Raw genomic sequence first — 15,885 nt, 5'->3', positions numbered from 1 at the left:
AGAATGCATTGGCCAGCGCTGATTGGCCAATGCATTCTATTAGCCCGATGAAGTAGAGCTGAATGTGTGTGTTAAGCACACACATTCAGCACTGCTTCATCACGCCAATACAATGCATTAGCCAGTGCTGATTGGCCAGAGTACGGAATTCGGCCAATCAGCGCTGGCTCTGCTGGAGGAGGCGGAGTCTAAGGTCGGACCTGAATGGAGACTGGTGTGGAGCGATCTTAGACTCCGCCTCCTCCAGCAGAGCCAGCGCTGATTGGCCGAATTCCGTACTCTGGCCAATCAGCGCTGGCCAATGCATTCTATTAGCCCGATGAAGTAGAGCTGAATGTGTGTGCTAAGCACACACATTCAGCACTGCTTCATCACGCCAATACAATGCATTAGCCAGTGCTGATTGGCCAGAGTACGGAATTCGGCCAATCAGCGCTGGCTCTGCTGGAGGAGGCGGAGTCTAAGGTCGGACCTGAATGGAGACTGGTGTGGAGCGATCTTAGACTCCGCCTCCTCCAGCAGAGCCAGCACTGATTGGCCGAATTCCGTACTCTGGCCAATCAGCGCTGGCCAATGCATTCTATTAGCCCGATGAAGTAGAGCTGAATGTGTGTGCTTAGCACACACATTCAGCTCTACTTCATCGGGCTAATAGAATGCATTGGCCAATCAGCGCTGGCCAATGCATTCTATTAGCTTGATGAAGCAGAGTGTGCACAAGGGTTCAAGCGCACCCTCGGCTCTGATGTAGCAGAGCCGAGGGTGCACAAGGGTTCAAGTGCACCCTCGGCTCTTCTACATCAGAGCCGAGGGTGCGCTTGAACCCTTGTGCAGCCTCGGCTCTGCTACATCAGAGCCGAGGGTGCGCTTGAACCCTTGTGCACACTCTGCTTCATCAAGCTAATAGAATGCATTGGCCAGCACTGATTGGCCAGAGTACGGAATTCGGCCAATCAGCGCTGGCCAATGCATCCCTATGGGAAAAAGTTTATCTCACAAAAATCACAATTACACACCCGATAGAGCCCCAAAAAGTTATTTTTAATAACATTCCCCCCTAAATAAAGGTTATCCCTAGCTATCCCTGCCTGTACAGCTATCCCTGTCTCATAGTCACAAAGTTCACATTCTCATATGACCCGGATTTGAAATCCACTATTCGTCTAAAATGGAGGTCACCTGATTTCGGCAGCCAATGACTTTTTCCAATTTTTTTCAATGCCCCCAGTGTCGTAGTTCCTGTCCCACCTCCCCTGCGCTGTTATTGGTGCAAAAAAGGCGCCAGGGAAGGTGGGAGGGGAATCGAATTTTGGCGCACTTTACCACGCGGTGTTCGATTCGATTCGAACATGGCGAACACCCTGATATCCGATCGAACATGTGTTCGATAGAACACTGTTCGCTCATCTCTAGTTTTTATCAAGAATGTTGGACACCATCTGGTTAGACGCTGCTGGCAATCTAAGATGCTTGATAGAGTCTGGGGTGCAGGATTCTGCAAGCATTGTATGGCTATATGCTGTCACCAGAACTCAACATATCAACTCAGCCCTGCAGATAAATAGGTTAGTGTTACCTGAATCAAACAGTGTTTTCCCCTTGTGAATCAGTCCTTCCATTACCGAGATATTACAGTTTTTATCAATAACCAAAATAATTTTTTATAGCAATAAGGGTGTTGCCGATTACCTTTTTTGGCTAAAGCCTCACGTTGCGGAATCGCTGATTTTTTTTAGCCAAAGCCAGAAGTGGATTGAGTAGAAGGTAGATGTATAAGAACTTCCTCTATATTTCACATTCCTTTTCAAGCCATTCTTGGCTTTGGCTTAAAAAACTGCAACAAAATCTGCCACAAAAAAGCTGCTATGTGGGACCTCAGCCTTAGAGCAGCAACAAATGTCAATGGTGGTACCAGTTCACAGTAGGTCAGGTATCCTAAAAGTTGTAACTACAGGTTACAGACCACAGCTGAAAAAAAAGAAGAAAAAAAAACAAAGCTAGCTGCCGTTTTCAGTCGTCATGTTTCAAAGGAAAAGACAGTAAGGACTCATGCATAATGCCATAGTCGTGCCATGTTATAGGACTTCCATATGGGTGCATGAGTCTTTTACTTTACCGCCATTTTTTCCTGATTTTCCATAAATAATTATTCCTTCAGAATCCAGAATAAAACTGTGGCAAAAGTTCAAATGGAAAAAATCTCTGTAAATAGAGCACATGATAGAGCCTGTATCACATGGGGTCATCTGGCTCCATATTAAGCTGCATAAGCTCATTGGCTGTATGTGTGAAAAGATGTATGCATGTCTGTATGTTGTATGTATGCATGCATTTTACTGATAACTGTAAAAATCATGGTAGGTTTCTTACAAACTAAGCTTTCCATACCTATTAGAAAAATTGATTATAAAAAAAATACAGCAAATTAGTTGAATATCCATATATTGGTAACGTCAATCTGCCCCATGCTTCTGAAAGCCATGTTAACATCCAGTTTTCCAATAACTGATCCAGTGACAGCTTTTATATTGCCCTTTCCATAGTACATTACATGTTTACACATTAGCAGAGAAAACTCATCTTGTGATAATTTACATCTGGAATTAGAAGCAGCAATATAGATTTACATTATTTATGAAAGATCACAAGCTGTAAAGGATTTCTGTGCTTGGTGATTACGGCATCAGATGGGAATATTTCTCAGCTCCTGCAGTTTGCAGTCTGCTTTTATTTACAGAGCTGCAGATATCACGCAGGGTTATTTGATTTCCAATAGTTGTTTTTAATAGGGCACCCATATGCTCCTGCTGTATAAACAGGAAGTGATAATTATAAAACCAATGGCAATAATAAAATGACACAAACAATCAAATTATAGCAACATTTTTTTTGTTGCAAAATTTAAGAAAAAAGTTCCACAACTTACGTAGTGTCAAAAAAGTGCAAACTGAAATCTAAAAGACAAACTACAGTAAATCCCAATAATGATGTGACATGCAGTTTACCACCAGGTGGCAGTGAAGGTAAAGGTCAATCTGGTATTGTAGTGAAGCGTCTTAATGCTGCGTCTATTACTTGTAGGCCACAGCAGGTTGTTATTTAGCAGTTTATGGTATTTTATGTTGCTTATTGTATTTCATGTATCAAAAGTGTGACTGTTTCATATTAATAATTACATGAATTCTTTGTCAATATAAGGCTACACACACACGACCTTGATGGCCATAATGTCAGTAAGCCTGGGCTGCAGAATGGAGAGGATTAGGATATGTCCTTAGTTTTCACTCAGACTCACGGCTGTATACATGGAAAATACAAGGGTTGTGTATATGAGGCCATAGAAATGGATGGGTCAGTGTGCTAGCTATGAAAATGACAGTGTGCATGAGGTCTAACTCAGGAGAGAAATGTGGAAAACAAGGAATTTCATTCACGTTAACGGCCCGTTCACACAGGCACAGAGGGGGCGGAATAAGGCGCGGAATCCACGTCATAATCCACCCCCTCACAATGGTGGTCTATGGAGACTGCTAGCGTTCTTTTTCTGCAGAAAAAGAAGCAACATGACCTTTCTTGAGGCGGATTCCACCTCAAGAAGTGAATGGGAGGCGGAAACTGCCTCACGGTTTTTGGCGCGTTTTTTTATGGTCCTGGCGTTTTCTGAAGCGATTTTTACCAAAAAACGCTCCAGAAAATGCTCCAAAAAATGCCTCAAGGTCCAAAAACCGCTTCCTAATTAGGACCAAATTACGCCACACATAATTCACGTGTGAACTTAGCCTAAGGATGTGAGAAAAAATGTCGCCCCAACAAAGATTACTTTATCTTCAGTTACAAGGTAGTTGGGGGTACAAGAATTCCTGAGAAAATCACTGCTAGCCATAGAGCTTGTAGGAGAGCAGTGCATTGTGGGAAGCCAGTGATATATAAGAGGTAATGAGAGGCCATTGTACCATGACTGACCTAAGGACATCACAGTATGGCGGCCTATATGGCGAGATATATTAGTGCCTACAATTACAGTCACAAAACAGTCCTCAAAGTACCAAATGGGGCTGAGGAGAAACAGGGCTTGTTTCTGAGGAGTCACATGGTATGTCACATGACCCTTATTGATCAGTCAGCAGGTGTGAAAGGAATCATGTGACCTCATCAAGTCTTTGTGCTTTCTTTTGGGCGCTTGTTTTTAACACTTTGAGGGCAGTTTGAAGCAATTCCAATTAATTTTATAGCTCTGTCAGACTGATATAAAGAGGTCTAGTGTCCTAGTGATAGGGTCGGCCATACTCATATCAAAAACATATAGAAAGCACAAAGCAGTGAGCAAATAACAATGGGGGAGATTTGCGACCAGTGTCTGCTTTTTAGACGATGCAAATTACACTACACAGCCCTAAACTGAGCCATATGTATCCATGTGTCTGATACTGTTTGATAAATCTGGTGTATTTTAACCACTTAAGAACAGAGCCAATTTTGTTTTTGAATTTCCGTTTTTACCCCTCCCTCCACGCACACATGTTCCAAGAGCTATATTTTTTTTAATTTTTCAATTCAAAGAACTGATAGCTTATTGTTTGCAGAAAACAATTGTACTTTGTAATGACACCATTCATTACCTTGTACATTGTCTTGAGAAGATGGAAATAAATTCAACAGGAGGAAAAAAAAAAACACATTTGCGCCAATTTTTCATGGGTTTAATTTTTACAGCATTCACTATGTGATAAAAAAATGACATGTTACCTGTATTCTCTGTGTCAATAGAGATTATAGTATTTTTAATGTTTTTATATCTTTTAAAAATTTTAAAAAAAAAGTAAATAGAAAAATATTGTTGTGTCACCATGTTCTGACACCTATAACATATACATACATATATATATATATATATATATATATATATATATATATATATAAACTTTTATTTTCAGACCCGCAAGGGACCTTGAACCCTAGGGGCTCTGATTATCTATGCAGCACACCACAACACTAATGTATCGCAGTGTACAGCAAAATGCATTGGCCTCTATTATATGCCACCATATACAACATATGGCAGCATGTAATAGACCTATAGGCTGCCATATAACGTCAATAGGCTCCCTGCTATCATGGACGGCAGCGATTGTTAAAAATGGAGGCACCCATGGCACCTGTACACTTTAGAACAAAAGGCCACATTTTACTGTGGCATCTAAATGGTTATCAGCCTCTGATCACAGCTGATTTTGTGGATGCTGGCTGTATTAGGGTCCATTCACATGGAGGAAAATGGTGAGGAATTTGGTGTGGAATTTCAGCACTGAATAAAAGCCCCCCCTCTCCCCCATTGACTTTAATGGGTTCCTTTTTTCTGCTAGAAGAAAAAGGAACCCATTGAAGTCAATGGGAGGCTTTTTTTTCAGCACTGATTCTGACGCAGATTTCACACTAAATTCAGCACCATTTTCCTCCGTGTGAATAGACCCAGGTCCATTCACACGGAGGAAAATGGTGAGGAATTTGGTGTGGAATTTTCCATGCTGAAAAAAGCCTCCCATTGATTTCATTGGGTTCTGCTAGATTTTTTTTCCACTAGCGGAATTTTCCACACCAAATTCCTCACCATTTTCCTCCATGTGAATGGACTCTAAAAGTTTTTTTTGTGAAACAAGATGTAATTTTTATTTATGCCATTTTGGAGAATGTTGGCCATTTTTATTTCTTTTTATTTAATTTTATTTGAGGTGAAAAAAAGATATTTTGGCTCTGTATTTTACTTCTACAGTGTTTGCTGTATGAAATAGATATTTTTTATAGTTCAAGCATTTTGGGACACAGGGATTTCTAATTTGTTTATTTATTTATTTATTTATTTATTTTTGAGATGTAGGGTGATTTCAATTATTATTTTTTAATATTTTTAACTTTTTATTTATCTCCTGGTCTGCCACACTGTAGTTATGACAGGCTTGGGAGCATTCATAAGGGTAGGTTCACACTCAGGAATTTGCCTTGGATTTGGGTGCGGATTCCACCCCCGAATCCGGGTCAGATTCCGTCTGGAATCCACCTCCCATTGTTTTCAATGGGAGGCAGAGATCACAGCAGGACGTGGAAAAAGAAGCATCCTGCTTGGCTAGCCGCGCAAAAAAGCCAGCGGTGGAAAAGGAAGAGGAATTTCCTCTTCATTTTCCGCCATGTGAACTGACCCTAAGGGGGCATTCACATGGAGTAAAGTGGCGCTGATTTCAATGTGCTCCACGCGGAAGACCAAATCCATTGAACTCAATGGGAGGCTTTTTATCAGCGCTGATTCTGCCGCGCCACTTTACTCCATATGAATGCCCCCTCAGTCTTCTTTAGGTGGGGGTTAATGCCCACAATCATAGCTCTGCTTCTGAGAGGACACCATATTTAAAGACCTGTCAGAAGGTGTAAAGACAAGGGATGGGGAAAGCTGCTATTAGGGGCCATTCACACAGAGTAACGCAGTGCTGATTCTGTCACGATAACTCGCATTAGAATCAGTGCTGCAAAACAGAATCCCATTGACTTCAATAGGTTCCGTTTAACGCGCGTAATGCATTGAAATCAATGGGTTAAAAAGCCTCCCATTGGTTTCAATGTGCTTCGCGTGTTAAACGGAACCCATTGAAGTCAATGGGATTCTGTTTTGCAGCGCTGATTCTTACTTGAGTTATCATGCCAGAATCAGCGCCGCGTTACTCTGTGTGAATGCCCCCTTATAATGTATGAAAATATACAGGTATGTGTACAACAAAATAAAACAGTAAACTGTTTATACTTTAAATAACCTTTGTTATTGTAGGTAAGTAATTTTGGTATTTTTCAGAAAATCCATATTCATTTAATCATTTTTGCCATATTGTCTGTTTTATTTGGTATGTTCCCTCATTAATTTCATTGCTGTTACAACAGTGTTACCGGGTGGTAATTATTTTTGGAGCTTCTCTCTTTTGTGCACTGTTGAAGCTTGATCTTCGCTCCAGTTTCAGCTTCACTTCACCTTACTGTGTGAATCGATTCTTGGCTGTCAGCTTTATTGTAAAAATCCTGCCTTTATTTGTTTTGTGACTTGACCGGTGAGATTAAATAAACCAGTGGACTGAAATTTCCTCTCACCTTTACTGTGAAGAAGACAGCAGTGAATGCATATTGTGATTCTTACTGTAAAGTTGTGGAAGCTCAGCTTTAGATATGTAGTATCATAGCATTGAAACATCTGCCTGATATTGGGTTGGTCCCCTTCGTGTTGTCACAATAGCTCTGACCTGTAAAAGCATTGACGCTACAAAACTTATAAAGTGTCACCAAGACACTAGCAGCAGATGTACTAAATCCTGCAAGATGTGAGGTGGGGTGTTGCGGAGTTGCAACATGTGTAATTTCCAGGTAGAAGTATTCTAGAAAACACCCTGAGCACAGAATGGGTCTGAATTCCACAAGTAAACTGCTACCTTTTATCGGAGACTATTCTGGAACGCCAACGTCTTCACCAGAGCCCACTGCAAAGCAAGATGGGCTTGGGTGCCTGGGACTCAGGTCACAAAGCCAGGACAACTATAAGACAGTAGGTGCATTTGCAGATATAAAGAACAAGATTGGTTACCTTAGCAGGACTACGACAATAATCAACAAACTGGGTTCATACCAGGAGAGTTCAATCCGATTCCAATCCGAAGTGGAATCCAAGTCAGAGACCAAGGGCATTAACCAGGATAACAAAGCCCAAAGTCAGAACCAGGAAATCAGTAGTAAACAAGTCCTTCTCTAGCAGAGTAAAGAGACCAGCTGCACAAGACAATCACAGGCACAGCAAGGTTTAAATACCACACTTTAAGGGTGCATTCACACGATGTAACGTGCAGCGTGATCTGGCACAATCACGGCCGCATAACGCGGCGTATACGATCCTAACTCCCATTGAAACGAATGGGAGCGCAAACTCTGACACTCCGTATACGCTCCCATTCATTTCAATGGGAGTTAGGATCGTATACGCCGCGTTATTATGCGGCCGTGATTTTGCGGGCAGTTGTTTAAATGGCAACAGCAGTGCTCCAGGAAGCTAAAGGTCACCCCCAGCGCAACTGCCTCATTTTAATAAAACATCAAACAAATCTATAAAAGTTACATGGTAGTGATAGCTTAATGTCCTCAGGGGTAAACTCCTCTAGATTTAGTGACTACCGTTAACCAGGCCACCAACCATCAGGGACTAGATGTCATTTCACCTCCAGTTGTCATTAATTTAAGGCAATGAGGAATGAAGCTGCTGATTGATCCAATGGTTAACTGGAACCAGATAGTGACTATTCCAATAGATATTGGACATGCACATTGCCATAACCACTTACAGCTAGGAGCATGTTCTGAATATCCTCACATGTCCATATTGCTCCATGTCAGTGTACAATACTTCATTATGAGCAAACAGCATTCGACCGAGTACATGATCGGATATCAGGCTGTTCGAGATGTTCGATTCCAGTCAAACACCACGTGGCAAACTCACTAAAAATTTGATTCCCCTCCCACCTTCCCTGGTGCTTTTTTTGCACCAATAACTGTGCAGGGGAGGTGAGACAGAAACTACGACAACAGAGGCATCGAAAAATACTGTAATCAGTAATCTGTACGAAATCAGGTGACCTCCACTTTAGACGAATAGTGAATTTCAGATCCGGTTCATATGAGACTGTGAACTATGTGACTGTGAGACAGGGATAGATGTACTGGCAGGGTTAGCTAGGGATTACCTTTATTTAGGTAGGAATGTTACTCAAACAGCTCTTCAGGGCTCTATCTTGTGGCAGCCCATTATATGCTAGTCGGGATCCCTGTCAGCTTCCGTTATGCAGGAGCTGACTTTTCCCCATAGGAAAGCATTGGCCAGCGTTGATTGGCCGAATGCCGTACAGTGTACAGCATTCAGCCAATCAACGCCGGTTCTGCCGGAGGAGGCGGAGTCTAAGATCGGTCCACAGCAGTCTCCATTGTGGTCCGATCTCAGATGTAGCAGAGTTGACAGAGCTCTGTACATCTCTGTACAGAGCTCTGTACGGCATTCGGCCCATCAATGCTGGCCAATGCTTTCCTATGGGGAAAAGTCAGCTCCCGCATTATTAGTGGTGTAATACAGGGACTTTGGTGTGTTAGATGCTCCCAGGTATGCTTCCCCTGCTGTCCCAGTTGCATTCCCGAGGTGTTGTCATCATTTGCTGAGGTGTCATAGTTGACCTGGTGACCCTCCTGAGTCGAATATTGGTTTCCGCCTAAACGAGTATTTTTTCCCCATAGACTATAATGGGGTTCGATATTCGTTCGAACAGTCGAGTTTTGAGGGGCTACTCGAATCGAATATCGAACTTCAAACATTTCACTGTTCACTCATCTCTATTCATTATATATTATAGATAAGTAAAACTCTTCTCTGTTGATTCCCTGAAATGTGAATCCCTGTGATATGCTACAATTCTCTCAAACCTGGCAATATGATACTGCTATCTGTAATAAATGATGCCCCCAAGTCAAGCAATGCTATTTTGTACATTGATGATTAGTTTCTGGTTATGTGTGTGATCTGGCTTCATAATCTTGTAGCTCCATCACAAAAACCGTAAGACTGTATAACTCATACATATTAACTGTAGACTAGAGCTACTGTACACTGCAAACTGCTAACAAATGGTGTGGCAATATCATATTAGTTATCACGCTCTTCTGCCAATTTTTCACTGTGCTTATAATCTCAGTATTACTCGTTGTAAGGCAGCACATGAAGTAGTACAGGCTCATAAGGCATTCTATGCCATCAGGTATTGGCTCTGTGAATGGTTCTGTAATATGACATGTATTCATATATGCAACATTTTTTTTTATCATGGTTTAAAACAATCCATGTTTGCCTCCATATAAAATCAAACCTATGATATGGACACTGTACTACAGATTCATTCAAACCTGTACCACAATATAACAGAGTACATGAAGTTTATAAGGCACTTAGAAAACCCATAATTTATAGCAAAGGTAACATTGTACTGCAAGACAGCAAGCAGAACCAGTTCAATCAATGAACAGCAGATGGCAGTGTCCCATCAAATAATGCAGCATCAATGTACATCTAAAAAGTATTCGTTTTTTTTTTTGTTGTTTTTTTTTTAATTTGAGTTTTGTGGGCATTAAAAGTGTGATAAAATGTCTGTGCAGCCAACAGCTGGTAGACTGTAAATTTCAAAAGGACACGATCATAAAGTAACTTGGTTTAAAAAAGACACTCACTAAATAATTATTTCTCTTTAAAGCAGCCCTTAAGGGGAAAGCAGTGCAATATATATATATATATATATATATATATATATATATATATATATATATATATATATATGCACAAATCAAAATGTATGCCCATTAAAATATATATGGAAATTTCCACTAAAAAAATATAGTCTGTTAGTGTGGCTGAAATGAATAATTCTGTTATCTCCATGCACTCTACTTCCATTACTCCTCGTGCAACTGTCTGTCTGTATCCCAGGTAGGAAAATTAGATTGTAAGCCCCACTGGGGAAAGTGATTTATGTTAGTGATTTAATTTCTGTGTAAAGCTCCATGAAAATATTGATTCTATAATATGTCATTGGATAAAACAATCAAAGTACTATAGATACTTCAGTAAACTGCACTATAGTTAAAGAGGACCTTTCACCATTTTGCCCACAGGCAGTTCTATATACTGCCGGAAAGCTGACAGTGCGCTGAGTTCAGCGCACTGTCGGCTTTCCCGATCTGTGCCCGGTGTGAAGAGCTTACGGTCCGGTACCGTAGCTCTTCTATGATCAGAAGGGCGTTTCTGACAGCTAGCCAGAGACGTCCTTCTTCACAGCACAGCCAATCGCGCTGTACTGTGAGAGCCGGGAGGAACTCCCCCCTCCCTCCCTGATAATGCTCGTCTATGGATGAGTACTGCGAGCAGATGGAGGGGGGAGTTCCTCCCGGCTCTCACAGCACAGCGCGATTGGCTGTGCTGTGAAGAAGGATGTCTCTGGCTAACTGTCAGAAACGCGCTTCTGACCATAGAAGAGCTAAAGTACCGGGACCGTAAGCTCTTCACACCGGGCCCAGATCGGGAAAGCCAACAGTGCGCTGAACTCAGCGCACTGTCAGCTTTCCGGCAGTATATAGAACTGCCTATGGGCAAAATGGTGAAAGGTCCTCTTTAATGAAATACAGATTAAGTTTATAGAGGTGGATACATGGCCCTCAAAATAGAAGCCAAAAAATAACTTATCAGCAAGATATCAGAAACTTTCACAGAGAAATGAGCTGAGTGTCGAGTTACCTTTCAAAAGTTGTACTGTATAGGAGAAAAAGAGTATGCTTCTGTCACCCTTGTCTGTGGCTATTTTTGGTATACTAACTCAATTTATTAAAGGGGATCTATCATTGGGAAAACTCATTTTTAACTAAACATATACTTGCATAGTCTTTAGAAAGGCTATTCCACACATACCTTTTGTTTGTTAAACCTCTCAGTGGTTTTCGAATGAGCCCGTTTTTATGCATATGCTAATTAGCCAGCAACGAACACTGGAAGTCTCAGTGAGCACTGTCTGCTGTGTGTGAGAACAGAGAGATGAGTCGTCAGCAGCAGCAGTCTCCCTGCTCTCACACACAACAGACAGTGCTCACTGAGACTCATACAGTCCTATGAAAAAGTTTGGGCACCCCTATTAATCTTAATCATTTTTAGTTCTAAATATTTTGGTGTTTGCAACAGCCATTTCAGTTTGATATATCTAATAACTGATGGACACAGTAATATTTCAGGATTGAAATGAGGTTTATTGTACTAACAGAAAATGTGCAATATGCATTAAACCAAAATTTGACTGGTGCAAAAGTATGGGCACCTCAACAGAAAAGTGACATTAATATTTAGTAGATCCTCCTTTTGCAAAGATAACAGCCTCTAGTCGCTTCCTGTAGATTTTAATCAGTTCCTGGATCCTGGATAAAGGTATTTTGGACAAACAATTCAAGTTCAGTTAAGTTAGATGGTCGCCGAGCATGGACAGCCCGCTTCAAATCATCCCACAGATGTTCAATGATATTCAGGTCTGGGGACTGGGATGGCCATTCCAGAACATTGTAATTGTTCCTCTGCATGAATGCCTGAGGATTTGGAGCGGTGTTTTGGATCATTGTCTTGCTGAAATATCCATCCCCGGCGTAACTTCAACTTCGTCACTGATTCTTGAACATTATTCTCAAGAATCTGCTGATACTGAGTGGAATCCATGCGACTCTCAACTTTAACAAGATTCCCGATGCTGGCATTGGCCACACAGCCCCAAAGCATGATGGAACCTCCACCAAATTTTACAGTGGGTAGCATGTGTTTTTCTTGGAATGCTGTTTCTTTTTGGACGCCATGCATAACGCCTTTTTTTATAATCAAACAACTCAATTTTTGTTTCCAAAATGAAGCTGCCTTGTCCAAATGTGCTTTTTCATACCTCAGGCAACTCTATTTGTGGCGTACGTGCAGAAACGGCTTCTTTCTCATCACTCTCCCATACAGCTTCTATTTGTGCAAAGTGCGCTGTATAGTTGACCGATGCACAGTGACACCATCTTTAGCAAGATGATGCTGCAGCTCTTTGGAGGTGGTCTGTGGATTGTCCTTGACTGTTCTCACCATTCTTCTTCTCTGCCTTTCTGATATTTTTCTTGGCCTGCCACTTCTGGGCTTAACAAGTACTGTCCCTGTGGTCTTCCATTTCCTTACTATGTTCCTCACAGTGGAAACTGACAGGTTAAATCTCTGAGACAACTTTTTGTATCCTTCCCCTGAACAACTATGTTGAACAATCTTTGTTTTCAGATCATTTGAGAGTTGTTTTGAGTAGCCCATGATGCCACTCTTCAGAGGAGATTCAAATAGGAGATCAACTTGCAATTGGCCACCTTAAATACCTTTTCTTATGATTGGATACATCTGGCTATGAAGTTCAAAGCTCACTGAGGTTACAAAACCAATTTTGTGCTTCAGTAAGTCAGTAAAAAGTAGTTAGGGGAATTCAAATCAATAAAATGATAAGGGTGCCCATACTTTTGCACCGGTCAAATTTTGGTTTAATGCATATTGCACATTTTCTGTTAGTACAATAAACCTCATTTCAATCCTGAAATATTACTGTGTCCATCAGTTATTAGATATATCAAACTGAAATGGCTGTTGCAAACACCAAAATATTTAGAACAAAAAATGATTAAGATTAATAGGGGTGCCCAAACTTTTTCATAGGACTGTATGCTCGTTGCTGGATAACTGGCATGTGAATAAAAACGGGCTCATTGAAAAATGACTGAGGGGATTAACATACAAAAAGTTTGTGTGGAATAGCCTTTCTAAAGGCTATGCAAGTATATGTTTAGTTAAAAATGAGTTTTTCTAATGACAGAGCCCCTTTAAATTAATTCAATTGGGCCAATATGCAATACTAGGCTCAGCCCAGTAAGCGCGCATTCACACTAGTGTTAATAATGTCCGTTGCTGTCTTCTGTCATAGGATGACCGCAACGGACATTAAACTGTTATAAGGAATGGTCACAGACTGATTCTAAGTCTGTTCCCATTGACGCTAATGTAAACAACATGATGGAAGCTAGTTTCTGCATTGCTTGTTTTCCTTTGTAATGGAAGAAAAAGTCCTGCATGCACAACTTTATCTTCCATTACCAAAGTAAACAAGACGGAAGATAGCAATAGTTAGACTGAAAATATTCCAGATTTAGTTGATATGCAATGGTACATCTGGCGAATCTTTAGACTGCCCAGTCTATGTTTATATCACTTTTTAGTTGGCTTACTTTGAGCTGGAATTTTACAGCATTTAAGCACTAGTATTTAGTTTTAACCATAGTAAACCTGGGCCTCTGTGTTATGGCACATCTTTGTTTAGTTTGGCATATCTTGGCACACCTAATTTGGGCTAGAAATTTTTGACATGCTTAAAATTAACATGTGGATGTGGGTTGTCGGGTAAGGGACGTGACTTAAATGTGCTATGATGCACCAAAATAGTGTCAAGAAATTTGGCACTGTTAGGATCACATCCTCCATCTTTGTATTCTTTTCAGCCATCTTGCAATTTTCTTTCATAAAAACTTTATAAGCAATGTCTGTTTAGAGTCTAAGAGACCCCTTTAGGGGATAAGGCGTGTGGAATGCTGATGGTTGGGTTATAAATCCTTATCTGTTTGTGGTAAGGGTCTTATCTTTGAAGTTGTGTGTGTAGAAACAGGTTCTATAACCTCTTGATCGTCAGACCAGCATGTGATCATTATCTCTCTTGCTGTGATATACAGTATACATCTAGAATTAGTTTAAGATGTTGGTTTACACATAAATATTTTAGATTCTTCTTTATTTCATGAGAAGGGTCATCCCAGTTTGGAAAGTAATAATGAGATGCAGACTACATTATGCCATATCCAATAGTCATGTGCCACACCTTATGTTATAACTCTTCAACCAATCATGTCATTAGAATAGTCCAACCTGCTTTTGTCTGTATTGTATTTAAACTACCTTTTTGCACCATTAAAATCAGAACTCACTTGATACACTATCAGCTGTGTGTGTGTGTGTGTGTGTGTGTGTGTGTGGCTTCTCCAGGCCCCAAAGGATGGGTGTAGTCCATCCAGGCCTGTTATTTAATTTGGAGCTCTGCAACATACTCTATTATGAGGACCCCTTGATGTCCCTAACAGCACAAAGTAGGCCAGCTAAAAGGTGGTATAAATTTAGACTAGGGAGTCTGACGATATACTAGATTTATCATCCAGTATAAGTCACTGAAATAAATCTGGTGTATTTTCAGACTGCTGGTCTAAATTTTCTAGTCTAGCTATTAGTAAATCTGGGCCTTAGTTCTAAGAAAATTTGATCCAGAACTAGTGGCACAACAATCGGGGTGCAACAGGACCCGAAGGGATACGGAGCCCGCGGCCAGCTGGAAATGGCCGGGGCCCTGGACCACCTTGTTAGTGGTCTAGGAAAGCCTGGTTCCTCAACTGCTATACCTATTGTTAACAGAAAGAGGTCCAGGCTGGGCCCTTTCCAATTACATGCCAGTCCTGGGGAAGTGACAAAAAAAAAAATACTTATACTCACTTGTCCTGGGCTCAGAGTCCTCTCCAACGCTCTTCTGACCTGTGATTTAGGTCAGACCTCACTGATTGGGACGCACAAGCGTAATGATGTGGTCGTGCCCTATGTGACCTTTGAGGTCCAGTCACAGGACCCGGTAGGGACTGCTGGGGCACGTAACCTCAGTCACCAAAGACCGATGGAAGATGAGGAAGATGGGAAAGACACACGGACAGACCGAGGATGCCCAGGAGAGGGGTGGTAAGGTAAGTATAAGTTTGTAATTTTTTATCACTTCTCCTGGGCCTCTGATTATTATACTCTGAGTATAATTATAGCACCAGCTTTGGGGTAGGGCTATTGGGAGCATATAATACTGTGTAGGGCCACTGTGGGTATATAATACTGTGTGGAGCCACTGTGAGTATATAATACCGTGTGGAGGCCACTGTTTGCCTATAATACTAAGTGGGGACCATTGTGTCATATAATACCGTGTGGGGGCCATTGTGACCTGTAACCGTCACTATCAAGAATTTACTCTAGGGAGGGGATAGGGGGCCCCGGACAAAAGTTTGCACTAGTGCCCACAAGACCTGAGTTATTTCACTGTCCAGAACTGTTATTTTATGGAGATTACAACTAGTTGCAAAAGGAGACTTGTATAGATTGCTGTCAGGATTTTTGGATAGACGATGGTCCCTCACAAACTAGCAAAG

The 15,885-nt window shown here is 41.2% G+C and overlaps 1 protein-coding gene across 1 annotated transcript in view; it reads right to left on the bottom strand.

Moving 5' to 3' along the window:
• The window catches only part of CCDC122 (coiled-coil domain containing 122), a 49,017-nt gene that overhangs the window by 18,237 nt on the left and 14,895 nt on the right, over positions 1-15,885 (bottom strand). Inside the window, exon 2 of the mRNA XM_075263134.1 lies at positions 2,117-2,172. Coding sequence (XP_075119235.1) covers positions 2,117-2,172 — 56 coding nt within the window. The remainder of the gene's footprint in view (positions 1-2,116; positions 2,173-15,885) is intronic.

Source organism: Leptodactylus fuscus, chromosome 2 (assembly GCF_031893055.1).
Source record: "Leptodactylus fuscus isolate aLepFus1 chromosome 2, aLepFus1.hap2, whole genome shotgun sequence".
Taxonomy (NCBI): Eukaryota; Metazoa; Chordata; class Amphibia; order Anura; family Leptodactylidae; genus Leptodactylus; species Leptodactylus fuscus.
The sequence above is the reverse complement of the archived record's forward strand: the minus strand, read 5'-3'. Positions and strand labels throughout refer to the sequence as shown.